Source organism: Episyrphus balteatus, chromosome 3 (genome assembly GCF_945859705.1).
Source record: "Episyrphus balteatus chromosome 3, idEpiBalt1.1, whole genome shotgun sequence".
NCBI lineage: Eukaryota > Metazoa > Arthropoda > Insecta > Diptera > Syrphidae > Episyrphus > Episyrphus balteatus.
In genome coordinates, this window is record NC_079136.1 from 19601528 (window position 1) to 19624988 (window position 23461).

The 23461-nt window shown below is 30.7% G+C and overlaps 1 protein-coding gene across 4 annotated transcripts; it reads left to right on the forward strand.

The window, feature by feature from the left end:
• Positions 1-2035: 2035 nt before the first annotated feature.
• LOC129917075 (zinc transporter ZIP13 homolog) lies at positions 2036-23143 on the forward strand. 4 transcript variants are annotated; one of them, XM_055997395.1, is made up of 6 exons: positions 2036-2288; positions 17022-17479; positions 21720-21830; positions 21892-22293; positions 22357-22512; positions 22601-23143. In XM_055997395.1, the coding sequence occupies exons 2-6, from the start codon at positions 17263-17265 to the stop codon at positions 22777-22779; spliced, it is 1065 nt and encodes a 354-aa protein (XP_055853370.1). In that variant the 5' UTR covers positions 2036-2288; positions 17022-17262; the 3' UTR covers positions 22780-23143. The 4 variants fall into 4 exon arrangements, with proteins under 4 accessions (XP_055853370.1, XP_055853371.1, XP_055853372.1 ...); XM_055997396.1 differs by lacking the exon at positions 2036-2288 and adding an exon at positions 7218-7444; XM_055997397.1 differs by lacking the exon at positions 2036-2288 and adding an exon at positions 11031-11319.
• Positions 23144-23461: the final 318 nt, after the last annotated feature.

Consider the following 23461-nt stretch of genomic DNA (forward strand, 5'->3'; position numbering starts at 1 on the left):
TTGTAAACAAATTTGTCTTGGAAATTGTTGTTGCTTTTGACTTCGCCAAATGCCAAACGTCAAAACCTTATTACCCCACTTTGTAAGATGGCGGCTCTAATGATCATACCTTGTCTTTTTATACTATGGATCCCACGTACCTCTGCATACCAAGCCAGCACCTTACCCCCGTAGACCATACTCTAATATTAAAGATGAGTGGCAAAAAGGGAGCTAATTGAAACCTCACGTATAAATGCAATGTTTTTTTCTAAAGTGTTACAAACATTGCATATCTGCAGGATAAAAGCTTTGCATACTTGAGAGATGAAAACATTTCATACTTACAAGAACCTCTTGGAACAGGTCTTATGAAAGCCTTATGTCACTTGAAAATAGAAGGCTTCTTTAGCTGCGTTCCTTTGGAAATATTTATCTACTATTTAGTACTTAAAGCTGCTTTGAACTACTTTTTCAATATAGCAAAGTAGTTCAAAGTAGTTTTAAGTACTAAAAAGTAGATAAATATTTCCAAAGGAACGCAGCTTTTAAAACGGTTCAAACGGGTCTTATGAAGGTCTTCTTTAACTAATATTTACAAGGCTTCTTCTAAACATTTCCAGATGGCCTTAAGGAGACCTCCTTTGTTTCCAAAATGGGTGATTTGCGTAAGTAAGCCTTAAACTAAACTTATACAAACTATAGCTTGCCGAATCGAAGAAAATGGACCTTATGCAAGTAAAGTTGTTACTTGGGATCTCATCCCTCTTGCCAACAAACTCACTGCTTAGGCGATTGAAAAATCACTTCAATGGTGTTGCTTTCGTTGACTGTCCATTCGGACAATAGGTATTAAGGGCCAGTTGTTACATTTTTTTTTTTAAATCTTTAAGTGGTTTGACAACTTTTATCTTCTGAAATTAGTGGTAAAGTTGAGGTTTAGCTGTGGTTCAAGGTTCATATCCCAACTAACACAAACAGCTTGTATTGAGCTTCCTTCAGATATTAATTGCTTGTTTAACAACTTCTAACAAGTTGCTTAAATACTGTTAAAGAAACTTAACCGAAGAAAGCTTGTTTTTCGGATAAGCTTGGTTAATAAATTTTTTAGAAGCTTTATAGTAATTACCAAGTTTTGTATTTGATTTTTTGAACTGATTAAGTTTTTGATTTCATTAATAAATATACTAGGATGGCCGAGTGGGTTGTGTGGTGGACTGCCAATACCATCAGGTATTATAGCAAAGTAAAAATAATGGAAATGTAAATCAAAAAAATTCAAGAAAAAAAATCCGACAATAAGTTTTAAAGCAAAAACAAAACAAATTTAATTTCGTTCAAGATTTCGTTAACGAAATTTTTTATGGAAAATTTCGTTTCGCATCAGCAGCGTACTTGGCTTCAGCAGCGTACTAAGCTTAAAAAGTGAAAAAAAAAGAAAATTTACAAAAAGTAAATTTTTTTTATTTATTTCTAGCGCTAGGTAGGTATTTGTTTTTGAAAAAAAAAAAATACAAAAATTGTGTTTTGAACCAAAAAATAAGCTTTCTGCATCATTATTTTTAATTTTGTGTTCGGAAAGACTAACACAAAATGAGTTTGAAAATTTTTACTTTTTAACTTTTTGCAAAAAGTGCCGTTGCATACTCTTTTTCACAAAACAATTGCACTAAAAGTGAAAAGATTTTTTTCTGGCTAGCGCAATTTTTTGTTTAAAAAAAAAAGTATGCAAATTATTTTTTAGACCAAAAAATAAGCTTTCTGCATCATTTGTTTTAATTCTCGAGTCCGAAAAACTATACAAAAATGCGTTTGAAAATTTTTACTTTTGTACTTTTTTCACTTTTTGGACCAATGTAGTTAAGGCCCTACGTGAACGCATCCATTCAAAATATTTGTCCGTTTATTTTCTGTATCGATACTGAACACACTCATCAAAAAAAGAAAGTCTCCAGTTGTTCAACAAAAACAAAAGTCAGCTGACTTGAAAACATATATATTCATCTCCCTCACTCCTTCAATTACATTTTTCCGTCGTAATTTTTTGTTGTTCTTTCTTCATTGTCCCGATAAGAGCGTGTGTATAAAAATTTCTATTGTGAAAATTTTCATTTGAAAAATTGTGAAAATTCTTTTTGATATTAAAAGAAAATTTATAAACTGTGCAATTTCACATTTGACAAAATCTATTGTCTTTACGATCGATTTTTTCTTATTCGATACGTTCGTTTATTTCCGGAACTTTTTTGCACTCAATCTCAGTGAAGATTAGTCAATAAATTTCAACAAAGAAAAAAATCTTAAATCAGGTAATTATTTATTTTATTTTAAAAATAATTATTCTGTTTACTTCAATATAATTTACGTAAATTTGACTTGTTTATAAATTTTGTTACTAACATATTTTTATCATAATTCAATTCGGCCATATTGCTTGAATGAAGTCTATCGGAATTTCAAGATAAAAAAGGGAGCCAGACCAATCTCTCTTTATGCTCGGTGTGAGTCCCCTTTCTCTCCCCTTTTTTTGATGATGAAATCACTGCCCCAAAACCGTTCTGTTGTGATAAACAACAAAACAAAACCGATAGACACCTCAACTAGACGTTTATAGCTCTTTTTAGTGCAGAGTGCAAAACAACGTACACTGCGGGCCAATAGAATAGGTTCACCCTTTAAACGATAAATAATTGACTTTTGTACCTACAAAAATCGAATGAAAACTCTTTTTAATGATTTATATTAAAGGATATCATTATTTTTGACTTATTTATAAACAAAAGATTACTTAAAACTATTAAGGGTCTTTGTCAGGCCGTCTAAAAAATAGACCCTAACAAGGACCATGACCTGAGTTAAATTTTCTTAGCTGGTAAGCAATTTAGGGGCTTCTACAATATTTGCCAAGCAGATGTCAACAACACCAGGCAAACCTTCAAGGTTTTAGTGAACCATTATTTTGGGGAGACGATGGACATAGGCGTGGGGATATTTTATCTGAATAAAGAGATAAAAATGTATTTAGGTTAGTTTAGGATAGTTTATATGAAGGGGGGTTAGTTTTACTAATATTTTGTATTAATAACTTTATAGGTAGTTTATAAATAATTTAGTTAGATATAAGATTTGATTTATCTAAATTCAAGATAGATTATGTCTTCAATTTTTATGCATCCTTTCGTCAAGATAATGGCATAGGCCATCGGTTCTCAACCTGTGGTCCGCGGACCCCTGGGGGTCCGCTTAAATTTTCAGGGGGTCCGCGACAGTTTTCCATAAAGCATCAGAAATACGTCTTTAACATTATTCTTATGTGACGCTCAACAAACTTTGTTCTTTTTTATCTTTTTTACTAATTTCCTCAATTTATTGTATTGCATTTTCTTACCCCTCTCAATAGTAGATACATGAATCTAATTTTAAAAGGGCCACGAATTGATTTTCTATGTAATGACATGGCCTACTGCCTACTGCTGCCGGAGCGAAATTTTTAATTTTCTGGAAATTCAAAATTCAACAACCCGCAAAATTTAATGATTTTTTTTTAAATATCTTTTCCTACCACTAGGGATCGCGTATTTTTTTTTATTTCTTTTCATCGCAGAGTTGATACTTATACGGATTATATAAAATAAATTATGAAACTAATAACACTGGTCAACAAGGTTTTTGCCACAACAACCAAAATATACTTTTCTAGTAGTTTTTGATGTGCTGAACTCGAATCTGAAGTCAAAAAATTGTTATTGGCCTCCGTTTTTTAAATATTACCGTTAGAAAATGTCCAAAAACGTTATTTTGGCTGCTTTCGAGGTTATGTTTTTATGTGGGGTAATTTATTATGAATAAATTTGTAACGGTGGCTATAAGAACTAGTTTTATTCTTTGAAAAAATGTTTAAATCTTTCCGATATCTCTTTTACTGCCCGAGATATTTAAAATTTAAGCAGCGGTCCTTGAATCAGAAACAACACTGGCCAACCAAAATAAACTTTTTTGCCACAACAACCAAAATATACTTTTCTGAAGGTTTTTGGGTTGCTGAGCTCGAATCCACAATCAGAAAAATTCTATTAGCCTTAGTTCTTGAAATATTACCGTTATAAAATGCAAAAAAAAGGTTTTTTTTTATAATGGTTAAATTTCAAGAACGGAGGCTAATAGAATTTTTCTGATTGTCACTGACCAGTGACTTAATCTTTAGATTAAGTTTAGTTTCTCTTTGGCTTATTAACTGAAACTTAAGATATCTCGAGCAATAAAAGAGATATCGGTAAAATTTAAACAGTTTTTGAAAGAAGAATATCTGTTCTTATAACCACCCTTACAAATTTGTTTATAATGAATTACCCCACATAAAAACAGAACCTCGAAAACAGCCAAAATGAAATTTTTTAGCATTTTATAACGGTAATATTTCAAAAACGGAGGCCAATCAAATTTTTCTGAATTCAGATTCGGATTCAGCGCCCAAAAACTACTAGAAAAGTATATTTTGGTTCCTGTGGCAAAAAAAAGTCAAATTTTGTTGACCAGTGTAATTAAAAATGTTTTTACTCAGTAAGCCCTGATCTATCGTTTGTTTTTTAGGCTAATTGCAATGAGGAATAACTAATGTAGGCTTTTTACAGAAAAATAAACGCATAAATTAATTAAAAAAAAAAAAAAATGCAAGATATATGTGTTTTATAAGCCCATTTTGTTTTTCAATTTTCAATGCGAATTCGCGACCGCGACCCTTAGCGGTCATTTTAAAAATTAAAAAAATCTTTTCATACTTTTTTGAACCCAATGCAACTTTTGCAGGTGATATTGTTTTTTTATTTTTCAATTTTATTTTTTCCTTATCCAAAATAGCTCCGGCCTAATGGCCAAGATTCACAACAGGGTATAATTGTTAATTTAAAGATTCTTGTACATAATAATAAATTAAATTTATTCTTGAAAGGGGTCCGCCAACTGACAATTTTTGTGCTAGGGGTCCGCACACTCTCAAAGGTTGAGAACCGTTGGCATAGGCAATGTGGAGTATGTTCCCTTTTTACTTATTTTCTTCTATCGTGCGATCAAAGTCCGTCTGATTAAAGTATTTACTTTTCTAATTAAACAATCGGCATTATTTTTTTTAGTGTGAGCCTAGAGTGTTAGTAAAGGACAAGAACCACCCCGTCCGACGAGCCTTAAGCCTAGTACGCAGCTGAAGCGAAACGAATTTTTCCGTACAAAAATTCGATAGTGAAATTAAATTTGTTTTGTTTTAGCTTTTAAACATATTTTCTGATGTTTTTTCTTGAATTTTTTTATTTGTATTATTATTATTTTTACTTTGCTATAATACCCGATGGTATTTTTTCGTTAACATGTTCGCTGTTGACTATGGAGAGTTCAAAATTTTTCGTTTCGTCTCATACTAGGCTTTAGTCGTGCCCGAGGCAAGTATGGCCAAAACTTACCTCATTTCAATGGCTCCCAAAAAAGATCTTTTTTTTCATCGGCCAATAGAATAGGTTAAATTGTCTTAATTGGGAAAATAATACGATAACGACTAAAATGTTAATGTAAAATTGTTTCTATCAATAAGATTGGTTTTATCTTACTAAATTTTTGTTGAAAAAAAAACCTTTTAATTAACAAATATTTGAAAAACTCCATTAGAATTCGAGCAGTAAAACTTTTTCATGTAATTTAAATTTACTTTCGTCAGGTTTCTTTTATTGGATTTTTTGATTATATTTTATTCGACAATATACACATTACACATTTTTTTTAAAACACTTCCTAGTGGTTTCACATGAAACCACAAACATATTAATTATTTTTTATTTTTTGTTGCAATAATCAAAATTTGAAAATTAGTGTATGAACTATTGCATAATAAGTACTACGACCAACAAAAAATTAAATATCTGTATAAAAGTTAATAGAAAGTTAAAAAAAATGCAATATTTGCGAGGGTTTTCTTAATTTTTCAAGTATCCTTAAGCTTAAAGCTAGAAAATTAAATAACGGTAACACTGAAAGCGAATGATTAAAATGGTTCTTCAATCTGGGATTATGTAAACATGTTTTTAATCAGAAAATTTTCTTTTCCAATCTAAATACTAGTTTAATAAGCCTTTTTGGTAAAACACATTGGTTTTTAAGGGCATTTTTATCTTTTAGTTTTTTTTTTTATTAAAAAATTGATTTTAACTTTTGTACTCTCGGCTCAAAACATTTCTTATACAATGTTAATACTTGTGCAACCATTTTTTTTTTCGTTTTGGATTAAAAAATATCAAAGCTTTTTCTCAAGATTTTTGTAATTTTTTCGTGAAAAAAGTAAAAAAAAACAAATGGTTAATTCCTCGAAAAGAACACACACGCTGCAAATCTCTTTGTTAACTCATGTGATACTTTTCAAAATTCAAACTATTTACGATTCTTTAAGGTTTTAACAGAGTTTCCTTTTGGATTTGCATGCGATCTAGGTTTGGGCACTTCTCATTAATCTTTCTACCGTTCAAAGACTGAAAGTACTTGTAAAGAAAGATTTAATACCAACAAAAGCATAGTGCGCTTTTCTTTTAATTTTTAGGCTCTTTTCTACTCGTATTATATTTTTATTATTGTTTTCTCGTAACTTTCTTTATTTCTTAAAGAACTGCTCACTAAGTTCTGTGATTTTTTATTTATTCTCATGTTTATGTTTAAATAAACCTCACTTTACTCTACCAAAAAAACCCGCTCACTGGTCTAGTTTACTTTGAGCCCAAACTTATTTTCAAGTAGGTGAACCTATTCTATTGACCAATCAAAATAAGCCCTTTTTTAGAAACATTCCAAAATAGGGTATACATTTACCGTTACAATAGTTTTTCAACTATCTCTTTCTGATTTATTATTAGTAAAAACGGCATGCTTTGAAACTGCATTCACGAAAAGGTATTTGTAAGAATTTTCCAAGTGAACCTGCTCTATTGACCGGCAGTGTATTTCGTGTTTTAATGGACGACAACTTGTTCATTCATTCGCACGAATCTTAGCGCTATTGGAGCGCATATCGCCCAGCATCGTCATCGTTGTCACAATGGAGGAGTTAAATGGCGGCGGCCAGAAACAAAAAAACAGAATTTCGATAGCTCGTTGCCGTTGTCATTGTAATGGCAAACAAATAATTAGCAATCAGTATCAGTTAAGTTTGCATTTTCATTTGCAATCGATCGGGTGTTTCTCGAGTATTATTTCTCTATTTCTTTTTGTTTTTTTTTTTACGTCTCATTATTCTTCTAAGCTGTTGCGAGAGTGTCGCAAGGTTTTTCTATTTGCACCTGATAATAATTTTGTACAAGAAAAACACGTTCTCAAGTTTGTTTTTCAAACAAAAAGAAAAAAATATACCTACTCTCGTTGGAATTGATTTGTTTTTATTACTTCTTAATCAAAGTAGAAGTGTTAGAGCTCGTTTTGGAGGCCAAGACCTAGAGTGAGTAAATTTTTTTTTTTGTTTTGTTTATTTTTTTGTCTGGTGATCCATTGGAAGTTTGAGAAATGGGGAGAGACTGTTTTGGTTTTTGTTTTGGTGTGCAAAGACTCATTAATATTCATAAAAGTGGTTTGTTTATGCTATAAATTTATCTATAGAATAAATCGATTAAAAAATATGCATATTTATTGTTACCTACGTTTTAGAAGGTATTTCTTAATTGAAAAAGCGTAATAATTAGCGAAATAAAATTTCAAGTCGCAAAATGGCAATTATATCGAGTCATTTGCATTTACAACTATGGTTTCTTACTACACCTACTTACACAGTGAGCATCGAAAGTAAGATTATACAGTAGGTACGTTAAAAGTTTACAAACAGTAACTGAATTCGAAAATATACATCGGTCAGGGACTAGAAATAATGGAACAATACGGAAGTTTTTGAAAGCTATTTTGTTGCACTTTGTGGAATGGGAATTGCTATTTTGTTGACCAAAATGACCAAAAACACACAGAAAGTCCAGTGAAAACAGGCAACAGGGTTAATGATGACAATTTATTTCGATTTTAAGCAAAAAAATCGTGCAAGATCGTCAAACGGAAAATTAATCGAGAAAATAACAAATACTATTAACCCTCTGTCGGCACACGGGTGCGAATTTGGCAGGACCAAAATAAAAAAATTACGATTTTTCAAAAAAGTGGTCATAAAAAAGTCTCTTTATAAGAGGGAAAATATTTTTTTTTGGAATATTGTGACCGAAAAAAGTTCTTACGACATGAAAAAGTATAAACCAAATTCGCACCCGTGTGCCTTTCACGTCACAAAAAAGAGGTGTGCCTACAGAGGGTTAACTGTTTTACAAAATTTAATTGAACCAATGCCTCGTGTCGGTGAAAAGCCATAATAGAAAGCAAACCTTCACTAAATATTGATGATTTTTTAATTTATTTGTAGTTGAAATAAAAGTTGGTTTTGTAGCATGGTGATTTGAGGTTACTTGAAACAATTCAAAGTAGTTTATTTTATATAAATTATTATTTTGAAAATTTTGTATTTTTAAGATAATGAGCTTTCGGAATAAATAAAAATTTGTTAAAGTATTTACTAAAATTTTAACGAAATTGAACAATTTGTTTAATACCGCTTTGAGTTGCAAATGTTTTGTCCGATACTGTACGTATAGGATAGGCTATTCAAGATACCTAAGTATCCGATACGTTTGTGAACACGAATCAGCTGTTCTTCAAATTTCCCATCATATACATCGGTATCCAGAAATTTTTGGGATATCTTTGGATTTTTTTACTTTTTACATGTCCACGATCAGCTGTGATTTAACTTCTTCTTCTTCTTCCTTTTTTCTCGGCGCTGTTATGATCTCGATGTCGAGGGGATCATAACCTTCCCACGTTACTGCTTCACACTAGTGATCCGCCTGTGGGGTTCGCCGGGTTGACCTCAGAAATCGGCGGCAAGCCTCCCGGTTTTGTATTGTTCCGTTTCTGAGGCCAACTGAATGCTGGTGTTTTTGCATTTGCTTGTACCAGGAGTTTTTAGGCCTACCTTTCTTTTTATTTCGTGATTTAACATGGGATTACAACAAAACAAAGGTATCCGGATACCTTAAGACGAGTACGTAAAAGCACAAATTAAATATATCCTAAGCTGTTGTTAAAAGATTATAATGGAATTGACGAAAAACAACAGTCTAACTGGAAGTATGAAAACATATGAAAAATCGAAAAATAAAAAAAAATATTGCCCAACGACTTTTTTTTGTGTGAAAAAACGCAACGTCTCGTCTTGCAATATTGTGAATCAAGCATGAGAATTTAAATATCATTTCTTTGAAAAGTCAATAATTTAACACTAATTTGTGTTTGATTAATTTTTTCGTGTTTGTTCCACCAAATTTGCAAAATGCTAGTATCCTTCAATTATTTACCAACATATGTACATAAATATTTTTCATTAAAGAGAAATGTTATAGCAAATAAACAAAATCATCAAATTTCTTTAAATTTTGATTATTTGGTCTTTCATTAGGCATTTAAACTATTAAATATTATGAAAAAAATATTTAATTCGCTTTTTTGCATTATTTTTTTTTTTAAGTCCTAGATTTTTTTATTCAGGTTACGTTAAAGTCCTTTAAAAAATAACCTTGGAAAATTCTTAACAGTCAGAACGAGAAAATTAAATCTGTTTGAAATCTCTGGAAAATAAGTTCAGTTACTCTTTACGCTCACTGTATTTCTTTTTGCAACCAAAATTATGCCTCAGCATCGAATTTTTAATTGCAAACTTAATGCATTTCCAAAGTCACATCCAATCTAACTTTCGTAACTGCACATAACGATAAGAGTAAAAGTACATTAAAGTCAGTGACGAATTCGCATGCATCCAGAACGTGATCCAAGAAATTTTTTGTTCTGCCTTTTGTAATTTGGATTTTATCATTTCCTACTGTTATGATAGGTGGCGCTAGTAAACTATGAGCCAATGGCCAGATATAGCTATTTAAATAAGTTTTATTTTTCATAATTGGCGATAAAGAACGGGGATTCTCCTCTTGATGCGCAAAACTTGCTTATGATCATTTCGTCTTCCATACACTTTCTTCACAAAATTCTTATGTGAATAGGGTATTTTCAAAATTATACCATATGCTTACTTTAATTGTTGCTTTTGTATATTTTTTAAAAAAATATTTATGTTTTTTAAATAAAAAAAAATCTTGAATGTAATTAAAATCAACACGTAAATGTCGTTTTTAGACCGTGCAAAGTGTAACTTTTGGAAATGGTAAAGCTGACTTTTAGCCCAAATCAAGCCTTTTATATATTTTTTAAAATTTTTATTACTGCTGCTAATTATTCTATTTTTTTAAACCCCTACGATGGCTATGTGCAACTTCATCGCACATTGGGTCTCTTTTATTTAATTATTTATTTTATATAATTTTATTCAAAATGAAAAAAATAACAATGTATTGCTTTTATGTGTTCTATCGATTGGTCTAAAGCTTCGAATGTTTATATAAATTAAATTTAGAAAACCTTTAATCCAATCTATTCTAATACAAAGCACATTCTAAGAAAACCTCTGAATGAAGATTCTATTTCCCAACACAAAATTCATTGAATTAAGTCGAAGATGTGTATGTACTTGCTCTTTAAAATTAAATCTCTTCCTTGATAACCATATCTAAATATGTCGAATCACGTTTATACTACGAAGCAAGATTTCACCAAACAAAAAAACACAATGCGAAATACGAATTGAATGACAACAAAATTATATTTATATAAAGTCATTGGCTTTTGTTGGGCTATAGCTGCTATTGAAATAAACAACTTTTCTCTATCTCTGTTCCAAGAAAAAGAGATTTTTATCTACTTAATCGTAGCATCGTAGAAGCTCTCTAGCATCTCTCGATTTATTGGCAACAAAGGTGCCGATGCTGATTCTTCTATGATATGTGAGTTCATATGGAATTTGAAATACGCCGGCTGTTATTAATTTAGTACCTAGTCGTGCAAAGTTAGTGATAAGACGTTAGTATTTTTTTGTCTTCTTAACACGCGGGAGGTATATTAACCTTTGCTTCAAACATATACATATTATTTATTTAAATAATTACACAATTGTGTTTGGTGTGGCGTATGTATCTTACAGAAAACGGCTGCGCTTATTAGAAATAATTGCGGAATAAGATATTATTTTTGATACGTTTCTAGTTTCTTGTGGGTTTAAAGATTTAAAAGTGTTTTCAGTTTTTGTTTTTTTTATTTCACGGCGAAATTAGTGTCTGCGGTTAGTAAATTATATCAATAAAGTGACATACTTCTTTTATATGAATATAAAAAGTGAGTTGAAATATTTTGTCAGAGATAACTAAATTCCAATCATTATATTCTTGATTTTAAAAGAAATCAATTATAATTTTATTTTGCTATCTTTTGATTTTTGTTGCATTTGACAACTCGCAAACAAGTGTTTGAAATCAATTAATCTTTTAGGTGACATACTCATTTGACAGTTTAAATAATATCGCTATTTGTTTATTTATTTAAACAAAATATCAACAATTCAATAATCCATAAAAAAACTGATATGTTATGTTATTTTGCATTATTCCTTGTCGAAGTTATTGATAAATGTAATTTCAGAAGATTGATTTTTACTTTCAAATATACCATCAAGTTTAAGTTTTTGAACATTTAAAAGAAACACACCTGGAACTCGAACATTTTTTACCCAGTTTTTTGTGATTTTTCGTCATATGGCAAACTATCTTTTTCTCAGTTTTGCAATGTTAGCACGTCACGTTTTTAAAATACTTGAATATTAACAGGTCAAAAACGCGTTTTTTTGGGTACATTGACGTCAAATTACATTACCGTTAAGTTATTATTTTTTTCCAAAACTACTTATGCAATCTCGAAACGCCATATTAAAACGTCCTTAAGTTACTTATTTTTTTTTTTCAAAATTATTTTTTTTTCTCGAAGATATTGAAAAAAGAAATTTATGATAAATATCTCCAAATCTTGCTTGTTTTTTTCCAAAGTAATGAATGGTTTTTGAACCAAATTCCAATTTGCGTCTTCTGTTTTTGACTTAAAAAAAGCAACATATTACGGGAAAATATATATATTTTTGACTAAACATCAAAAAGAACTAAATTGAAAATTAGTTTTTGGGAGTTTATAGCGAAAATAGTGATGAGTGTAGCTCAAAAACTAGACGTGATAGAATAAATCTGTAAACAGTTTTGAATTCAGCACACTAAAGTTAATTAAAATCAACTTACAAAGTTCTTGCTCCCGACTTTTTTTTGTTTTTTTGCCGACCAGTGTAATTAATTTTTTTTATTTGACTTCCTTCCTCTCCCGGATGCCAAACATTTCCTTTGATTTTTACAGGTAATTTTATATAGGTTATTTCATTAGATTAGCGGATTGTACTGGGACACTAAGCAGTTGGAATACAAATCAGCAACAATCAGAGTTCTTGTCGCTATTTACAACTAATTGATTTCCATCCATAGTGGAATTTCGCAAAAAAAAAAAAAAAAAAACAAATAAAACTATATAAGGACCACCCTAATGTACACACATTACACACATATAATAATAATAATAAATGACCAACAATTTTGTTTTGCACTCGTCTCCTAATTGAACTCTGACGTATAGGTGTGCAATTTTTAATTTGCATTATCCATATATACTCAACTTACATAAGATCTGAAAAATAACAATAATATAAAAATGTCAATGATCAGAGTTGTTATCACCTTGTTTGAAACAAGTATAATATGATAGTAAAATCCTGTGCTCCCATCGGGCGACCAACTAACTCCTACAGTTTTTAACCGATTGGGCTGAAATTTTGTGTGGAGCTTAAAAATACTATTCTCTAGTGAAGTACGAAGGATTTTTTTGAAATATTATATATTAACGATTTTATGGTCTTTTTTTCAACGAATTTTGTTTTTGGAATGAAATAATTTTTTCAAACTAATGTCATTTCTTTAAAAATTAATATTTCAAAAAAATCCTACGTACTTCACTAGAGAATAGTATTTTTAAGCTCGACACAAAATTTCAGCCCAATCGGTTAAAAACTGTAGGAGTTAGTTGGTCGCCCGATGGGAGCACAGGATTTTACTATCATCCTGAACTACACCGCCATTTAAAAAATTTCACATCATTAAAAAGTTTAACATTAGCCTATTCTGTTACCTATTAATATACTTAATTAAACTTAACAAACACCAAAAGAAAATAATATTTCTTCTTTGTTTTATACGCTGATGAATATGACGCTCGATTTCATGGTTTACAAGGTGTTATTACCCCTTAAAATAGTATGAAGGTAGTTAGTATCTTCTTGTTTTATTATGATTCTGACTAGGACCACAAGAACGCGAAGAAGAGGCAGGGCTTTAAACTCATGGAGAAAACAAATGTATCTACAATTGCATTTAATATTTTTTACGTGAAGAATTAGATCTGGTCAAAATTCTTGAAAAAATTAAATATAGATTTTTTTGTCCGAAAAAAAAAATATTGCTAAAGATTATATTTAGACTATTTATAGCTGTCATACTGAAACTTGAGTCGGCAATTTTGAAAAAGGATAGCCCAATTTCCGATAAATAGCCCAATCTGACAAGCCTGTCCATTAGATTGTCCCGTCATTTTATGATGATTTTTGTTTTTGCTATTTCATTTCATCGAAAGAGGTATCAAAAATTTCGTATTAACGAGTAGCTTTTAATATGGTCTTCCTTTTTAATTTGAACATAACTTTTCGGGATTTAAAGAAGAGAAAACTCTGAGGGTATATGAACTTAATTTTCAATTTTGAGATAACTTTTGGCCCTCTACCAGCGAATATTAAATACTTTATTTTTATCCTTTAAAGACTTAAAGCCCGAAAAGTTATGTTCAACTTAAAATGTAAGACCATATTAAAAGCTTATCGTTAATACGCAACTTTTGATACCTCTTTCGATGAAATAGGAGCAAAAACAAAAATCATCATAAAATGACGGGCATTCTACTGTCCATGGGTAAAAATAAAGGGTTGATGTAGTAAGGACGTGACCAAGCAGTAATATTTCGGGATCAACATTTCTCAAATTGATGAGAAATAGCAATCAATCAATATTTTGTTTAAAATTATAGCCCCTTATAAATATAACATAATGTGAACATATTATAGCCATTAAATTAAATTCATCTTCAAACCAAGGTCACCTTAAAGCTCATTGAGACTATGAATACATCTTTTTTTAAATAACTGTAAAATCTAGTTTAAAAACCGGTCTATATTTTAGTCAGTTGTCTATAATTACGCAAAACATGTTTACAGAGGGTTAATGATCTCATGATTATTCGTACTAGAGATACATACATATGTATAATAATATAAAGTTATGCATTATCAAATACCTACTTTAAATATTTTACTATTTAACAAACTTATCATATATCAATAAAAGCTAGATTTAAATCCCAATCACTTTCAAGTGGCCACTTGTAACGTGTGCAACAAACATTTCGAGCCCCCTATATATGTATTCTTTCAACATGGGTTACGTAATTTGCACTGTTTATCTAGTTACTAAGGGTTCAATGTCATAACAAAAGGACCATCGAGGGTTTAAAACCACATCCATCAATCAATTTAAATGGCAAAAAGGGATTGAAACTGTCTATTTATAGAAATGAATTTCAAATTGAAAACTTTAATCTCTACAAAAACAATAAAAAAAAAGCCGAATATTTTTATGCCCGTCTATATAGACACTATTGTATCTTATCAAAAAAAAAAAAAACAAAAAAAACAATACGCATTGATAACATACGTCAAAAAGGCATCAGCCGGACAAAAACCACCAGCTGGTATCCGATTGAAAAGGTTTGCCTTTCACAGTCAGTGTTTAACCATCCATTAAGCAAGTTGTTTAATTTTTTGTTTCTTGTTTGTAACTTCCTTTATGTTGTATTTCTTTTGTTTTTTTTTTTTTTTTTTGTTACAAAAAAAAAGTTCATTCGGTTGAGGTGAAACGAAAAAGGTAATCAAAGAGAAAACTGCATCTTCTTCGTATCATTAGTTTCATTTCCTGTTGTGAGTTCAAATGATTTACGTTTATTCGTAAAGTTGAGTTTTTTTTTCTTGTTGTGCTGTTGAATTGAAAGCTTAAAAATTATAGTTAAAAAAATACTAGTTTTAAAAAAGTGCACAAGAAGTTACGTGAAATCAAGTTTTTTAAACCTTAATTTTGAAAATTTAAAATTATAAAATCAGAAAAGAAAAATGTCACGACCAGCAGTGAGAATCCTTGAAAGTCCTTAAAATCAGAGATTTACTTGTGAAAAACTACTTGTGTTGATTATATAACAAAATATAAGTTTAAGTTCAATGTTCAACTAATACGGAAGTCATTTTTACACAAAAGCTTTTTCTGAAGTTGAGCTTTTTGAAAGCTCACAGAGAAAAAAATTCAGGTACCCCAATTTTTCAGAGATCCCTAACTTGACGCCTTATTTAATGTAAAAATATTAAATTTAAGACCTTAAGTTTGAAAATTAAAGCACTCCCACCTTATATTTGGGAATTTTTTGATCAGTTTTGAAACCGAATTTTGTTCGGTATGGGACTTTTAAAGCTTTAAAAGAATAAGGCTGTCACTATGCGCTAAAGACTGTCATATTATAATTTTGAAAAAGCTTTAAAAAGCTGATATAGAGCAGCATTTGTTGGTTAATCAAATCTCAAAAGCTTTCGAAAAAAGCTTCGATACAAAATAAGAACTAATAATAATAAAAATTTTGAGAAAAAGCTTTTTAAGATTACTTTTGAGTCTCATTGAAACTTTTGAAGCTTCGAATACCTTTTCAATAAGTTTGATCTCTTATTTTGCCTGGAAATCTCTCTCTCGTTTTTTTAGTAAATGGTTGTTAATCCAAACCATGTTTTTTATTTTTTGTTTTCTATCTATTTTATTTTCATGAGATTATTGAAAACTTCAATACATATTATTATCAAATTCTTCAATCCAATGCTCAATTTAACCACCTCAAGTCGTTACATATTGATCAAACTTTGAAAACCGTTCTCTTTCTATTTTTCACTCATTCTGCCGCAATGTTTCTTTTTCTGTAGAATAACTCAACCCTACTTTATTAAAAAAGTAATATCTAAGTTTTTCAAACCTCAAGCGCTATTGAGCACATATTTCAAATTTTACTACAGCAAATCTTTAGCAAAATTTTTCGACATTATTAAGTATCTTCTAAAATTTCAGAAATAACTGCAACTATGAGGTTTTTTCTTTTCAAATAAAAGAAGATTATTGTAAATAAGTTAATCTTCACACTCAAAGTAATTCCAAATGGGATATGTTTTCGAAGAGCACTTCTTTCTTATGACGTAAACATCCAACTCATGTCGCCCCTTAAAAACTATTCAGTTTTTAATTTCAATTGATTAATTTAAAAAAAGATCCGTTCATTATGCTTTGTTTTGAAAACCCATAATACCCACTTCTCTATGAGTACTTTAGGAAAACAAAATTAAATTTTAAACTTGATGCGTTATCATTGTTTGAAAAGGAATTAGCCTTTTCAAAATTATATCAACTTCTGAACGTGACCAATAAACAGTTGAAGATAATAATTGTTTTACTGGTATAATCTGTGCGTTCTAGATTTTACTGCCATCATAAGTAAAATCCAAATAAATTAGTGTGGTTCTCACGTACATTAGATAAAGAGTACATTTCAAGTGGCAAATCAATATAGTAGTTATTATTTTTGTTTACTTTCTGTTTTTCGAACTCACGCATGGAAGGTTAAGTTTGTTTAGGTTTATAGTTTGGCTATGTGCATTCTTATCTATAAATCATTGACACGCTAATTAGTTGACAATGAAAGCTTAAGGAAACGAAATTTTATATATTAACACCCAACAGTCTTTTAAAACCTTTAAGTTTTTTTCATAATCTTTTTTGATGTATGTAATTGTTAACAAATGTTTTAATTATTCTTTTCAGACTGCTGAAATAAACACTCGTGTAAAGATCATTCTCACCAACGACAAAAAATAACAATAATAACTACGCATTTAAGCTCTGCCATTAGCTTTTGCCAAAGAAAAATTGACATTAAAAAAATTGTATATCATGACAAGGACATCATAAAACAAATTCCTACGTTATACAGAATAATTTTGAAAACTACTCAAAATAAATAAAAAATTGTGATAATTTATCCAAATTTATATAAACAATCAAAATGAACATCTCAACCAGTTTCCTCGATGACCAAATTGTGTATTTATACACACAATTGGTAAACTCATACATGCCCGATTTTGTTAAATCATTCGAATATACACCATGGGTATTCTCATTATTGGGATCAGTTGTAATTGGATTAGCCGGAATATTGCCATTGATAATTATACCAACACAAGATGAATCGAAGGAAAAAAATGGCGAATATAAAGATCGTAAGTATTATTCCTTAGATAACAAAGTAAATCATTTATTTCACCTTTTCTTTTTAACAACCAGGCAAACAATTTAGTGGAGTAGTTTGTTTGAACAAAACTTAGGTATTGAGGTTCCATATGTGATAGTTTACAAAGAAAAAATTAGAACATTAATATTTAATTAAATTTTAAAGTTCAAGTGACCTCAACTCCAAAGTTATTATTATTTAAGTTATTTTGTATCTGAAAATGGCGCTTACAGAATGATTGCTTATTTGAGAATTTCGTTCAATGTTCTGAAATCGATTATTTCATTATAAACCTTACCTAATGTATTGATCATTATTACATAATATAAGTACGTTTATCTACTGTTTGCTTGTGATGCTTATGATTCATCTTCTTATCATTGAGCCTATAAATAGTATTATTGTTATATTAATGATTTTTAACATACTAAGCAAACAACAACTCATACTAATCAAAATTCTTATCTTAACCATACCATGTCATTCAAAAACATTCTGCAAATGAATGCATTTTTAACCTGAACCTTGAGTTTCAGAAGCTTAGACATATTTTCGTCGTACTAATGTTCGCGATATAACTGCCTCAAGGTATGGCTTTTTTTAATCTGTTGTACTTATTTAAATATATTATGTTACTTATTTAATTTAGAATTATAAGCGTATCTTTAATTTCAATTTCAAAAAAAAAAAGATTATATTTGTGATTGATTGAAGTTTGCTGATAATTTGCAAAAAAAAAATCGTCTCTTTTGTTTGGTAGTAAAACACTTGTTTTGTTGTTGAGTAACTTAGTCGAATTCTTGCTCACTTTGCTTTGAATGTTCAACCTTCAAAACATTCTTAATTCATATGCCCTCCAAAACAAAAAATGCACTACTATTTTAATTGCTTTAATTCTTATCGCTGATACTTTGTTCTGGTGGATATGCTTTAATAAAACAATAATTAAACGAAAGGAACCTTTAATTTTGAATTTTGTATGTTTCTATCACTTTGAAAGGTTATTTCAACATAATTTTAAATTTTACACCTTAAGAATTGTGTATGGTTTTTCTTTATTCATCTAATAATAAACATAGCCTCTTTCAAACACAATCTTAAATCTTCGATGGAATGCTTCCCATATGATGCATTCATTTGGGATACCATCCCTGTACCTTATCAGGTATTGAATCAGTTTTGGCTAGTTGTATAAATCTTCTTCAGATAAGGGCTGTAGTCAGTCCAAGCCACAACATGAATAATGGCTCTGTCCAGAACACAGAAAGTAAACCGGGATTTAAGAATCGTCCACCGGTCTTGTGAAAATTAAATGATGTATGGTCTGACAACCTATTCGATGTCACTTTGTGATGTTACAGTCCCTTCATGAAAAAACATCCGTACATAGTGAGTTTTGCCTTAGAAGCTAATGCCTACTTAAACCCTGAGACTGGAAGCGCCATATCCACCACTTTCGAAAACCTTTCTCACTACACACTTCTTCTACACACTCTCATACGTCGATCGTCACTAAACAATTTGACTTTACACTCATCGATAAAAATCACATTACGTATTACCTCTTTAACCCATTCAAGGTATTTGCGCCCAAATCTCAAACGATTCGCACGATGATTGCCTCCACCGTTGTTGATCTTCTTGCAAGTGATTTCTAATAGTCGAGTCACTGACAAAGGTGATTGTAGTTCGGGCTAATCGGTTTTGTAATGCGTGCGTATTAAGAGCCCGGTCAAGTTAGTCCAAGAGCTAGTGGCACATTTGACTAAGGTAGCTCTTGTAAGGCTGAAAATTCGTACAGTGGTAGTTTTTAGCATGCTAAGTAAGAAAATCTTGGTCTGGCAGCCCTCAGCGGTGCACATCATATATATATATGACCTTGAAAGTTTAACTTTCAACTTTTTTTGCCCAAAATTTGACTTTGAAATCGATTATTTCAAAAAGTATTGATTAAAATAACTTGATTTAAAAACTAATATAAAGTGTAATATTCTGGCTTTCGAAAAATGTATCACTCATAACTGTAGGTGTTGCCGTCGTTTTTAAATAATTTTTTTTTTGAGTTATTTTTTTTTTAAATTAAGTTATTTTAATCAATACTTTTTGAAATAATCGATTTCAAAGTCAAATTTTGGGAAAAAAAAGTTGAAAGTTAAACTTTCAAGGTCATATATATATATGATGTGCACCGCTGAGGGCTGCCAGACCATGATTTTCTTACTTAGCATGCTAAAAGCTACCACTGTACGAATTTTCAGCCTTACAAGAGCTACCTTAGTCAAATGTGCCACTAGCCCTCCTACTAAGTCACCCACTGAGTCGAAGGAAGCGGTTTACATTCTCGGGATCCTGATATCGGTCCAAACGTTTTCAATATAGCCCTCCACGAATATCTCAGCTTTAAAGACACAACATTCTAGTTGCAGAAATAGCTTCCATTTGGTTTCGGTACCTTTCCATTTTACAATTAAATTATTTAGTTGAATGTCAAACTCTTTATAACAACTGTAGCAGCCAAGGGTCTTGTCCTAAACTAATAAAAAATCACTTAACAAAATTGCCCTGTTCTGAGAAGTTAACTATGTTTAACCATCCGGGACATACATTTAGAAAAGTTTGTTTATCTTAAAAAATCTTCCGGTTTCTTTCAAACACTCTATAGAAATAGGCTGATTAAAATCTTTGTTTGTATAATAGACATAGTTAATACATAATTCTAGACAAAAATAAAATAATAAATAGCTATTTAAGATAATCTCTGAAAATATATCAACCAACTATTTGTTTACTGATACTTTGACCAAAAAATCTACTATCTTCTATTATCTCAAATTAGTCACATAACAAAAAACATCTGGAAAAAAAATGTCTACCGAAACCAACATGGCATTCTGTTGTTTATAATAAATTAAATGGAGGTGCTCTTATCTTTTGTGTCGCCTACTTTGCACACGTTATTTCTGGAACTAAGATTTGTGGAAATAGATTACTCAAGGTCTCATATTAAGTTTTTATGAGTGCAATCAATATAGTGATGATTTTTGTTTTGTTGTTGTGTGAACTTTTAATGTCAACTCAATAACAACAAACATTCTTAAATTTTAATTTATAATTATCATGTTTAATGTAAAATCAAATATGAATCACATTATTGCAAAATTATTTGTTCCTTGGTTTTCGCTGATACTATGACGACATGTTCAAATATTTATACATGTTTAGGGTGACCAGCGCCGCCGTAAGGCGGCTACAATCCGCTGTGGATTTGGGCCTCAACCAACAAGCTTCGCCAGCCAGCTCTATCCTTAGCTCGCTGCTTCCAGTTGCGCACGCCAAGTTGATTGAGGTCCCCTTCCACTTGGTTGCGCTACCTCAGACGAGGTGAATAGATTAAATTTTTGGCACTAGAGTTCTTAATTTAGAATTCTTTTTCTATAAAATAAATCAATCAGGTTAATAACCATAATGCCGACTTTTCACAAGTTGATTTTTGCTGTGCGGCGAAGCTTTTCGACTCGTGTGAACGTAAGCCGCAGGTGACTAAAATGACAATCCCCATAGAAAAATCCTAGTCGACATAAGCAAATCGTGCGGCTAAAATCGACTCGTGAAAAGTCGGCATAACTCCTTCATTACCTTAAAAAAATGTAAAAATCTTTAATTGGAAGACAACCTCTTCAATGCAGAGAGAGAATTCATGATACACTTACTAAGTTAAAAAGGTAACACTCGGAATGCAAATCGATATTCGGATTCAAACCAACACACTTTCAAGTCAGCTCTGTTGTTAGGTAGCTGTCTCCAGTTGAACATAAAAAGAAGGTCCAGGTTGTTGATTTTATTTGTGGACCCGGCTAATTAAACAGGGCCGCGACTATTAAGACATTGTAAAAAGGTTCCTTACTTCTATGGGAGCAGGATTTACTGCTTTAATCCCTTCTTAGCCCCAAGACACAGGGGTTGAAAACTTATACCTATCTCGTTGACTTGTAAGTGCATAAATGCTTAAAGAACAATCTTCAAGAGAAAATGTTCCACATACGCCCCAGTGACCGGTTTAGTTCAAAAATTAGAAATTGATAAAAAAAAAATCTCTGGCCAACAACACGAACCTTTAAGATTATTTTATTAGTTATTCAACTTTTTTATAGCTAAAATCCAATTAAAATTAAAAATGACCTGAGTTCAAATAAATAAATAATGTTTTTTTTTTTCTTTTATTTCAACAGCTGCGGAATCAAAGTTCCTAAAAGTACTCCTCAGTTTTGCTGTAGGTGGTTTATTGGGTGATGTATTTCTTCACTTGTTACCCGAAGCTTGGGAAAGTGATACTGCTTCAGGTAAGTTTTAAAAAGTTTATAAGATATTGTAATACAATATTAAATCAAATCTATTTTACAGAATCTGGTCACCCTTCAATGCGCAGTGGCCTTTGGGTGCTATCGGGTATTTTGATCTTCACAATAGTTGAGAAAATATTTTCTGGCTATGCAAATGCTGACGATTCAAATCCACAACCAAAGTGTGTAGAAATTGCTAATTGCTTGTTACGCAAAACTGGTGGCAAATTTATAGAAGGACAAACTTCAGGTGATTGTACAGGATCGTGTGATATCGAAGATGTGCCAAATGGATGTTTTCTGCGACAAAGAGAACAAAAAAGTGGTAGCCAACCGAAGAAAGTCGCTGGCTATTTGAATTTGTTGGCAAATTCTATTGATAATTTTACTCATGGATTGGCTGTAGCTGGGTCGTTTTTGGTTTCCTTTAGACATGGAGTGCTGGCCACTTTTGCTATTTTGTGTAAGGAAATAGTTTTTTTTTTAATAAGCGAACAGTATTGATGAACTTCTATCTTTTTTGCAGTACATGAAATTCCTCATGAGGTTGGAGACTTTGCTATCCTGTTGAAATCAGGATTTAATCGATGGGATGCTGCGCGAGCGCAATTATTAACAGCTGGTGCTGGTTTGATGGGAGCTTTGGTGGCTATTGGTGGATCAGGCGTTACATCTGCAATGGGTGAGTTAATATACTCAATTTTTATTTCTTCGTTAGAAAAGTCTTTTAATTTGTTTTCATTCTAATTAATGTTTTTTCTTTCTTTCAGAGGCGAGAACATCTTGGATCATGCCATTCACTGCAGGTGGTTTCTTACACATTGCTTTGGTCACAGTATTACCTGATCTCGTCAAAGAAGAAGACATTCGAGAATCAATCAAACAAATTCTCGCCTTGATTTTTGGCATTGCGTTAATGGCAATGATGACAATTCTCTTTGAGTCTTGAATACTCCAAGTGATATACCTCTGAACGTTTTCGAGAACAACAATATGATTTTCTAAAAAAAAAAATATGCGTGCATCACGCATAAGCCCGCCACTAAACTCTTACCACACCGAAACTCATTGCTGTGAGGTGACTTGCGTAAAAGTACAAAACAAAATTTAAGTAAAACAAAAAACAGAAAAGAGAAAAAACATCTTAAAACAATTTAATGTTGGATCGTATTGCGCAGAAGTACTTGTTATTGAATGAAAACCACTCCACATGAATATTATTATTTTTATTTTTTATATCATTTATATTGTATAGATTTAGAATTAGTTTAAATATAATTTATATAATAACAATTCGTTATTCTTTCGTTGAATATCTTTGTTTTTTCATAATACTTACAGTGTAAATAAAATGAATAGTGTATTGTATATTGACATAGGCACAATGAGAATGAAAATTATTAAAAAATATCCTACAAAAAAAAAAGAAAACAAGAAACGTATTATAGCGTGAATTCAAAAAATAATAAGAAAAAAATAAGTAAGCTTAATATTAAAAATGTAGAAATGTGAAACTAATTAGCATTTGCATTGTGATACAATTTAAAATTTACCTAATTCTATTATATAAAAAATTATAATTTAAAAAGAAAATAAGAAAAAAATAACTGATTATTAGAAATTGTAAAAAA

What these genes read in the sequence shown, in the direction of transcription:
- LOC129917075 (XM_055997395.1), top strand. Translation starts at nt 17,263, where the DNA reads ATGAACATCTCAACCAGTTTCCTCGATGACCAAATTGTGTATTTATAC. An exon ending in GGCCACTTTTGCTATTTTGT is followed by an intron (nt 22,294 to 22,356) that starts GTAAGGAAATAG and finishes TCTTTTTTGCAG; the next exon opens with TACATGAAATTCCTCATGAG. An exon ending in AGGCGTTACATCTGCAATGG is followed by an intron (nt 22,513 to 22,600) that starts GTGAGTTAATAT and finishes TCTTTCTTTCAG; the next exon opens with AGGCGAGAACATCTTGGATC.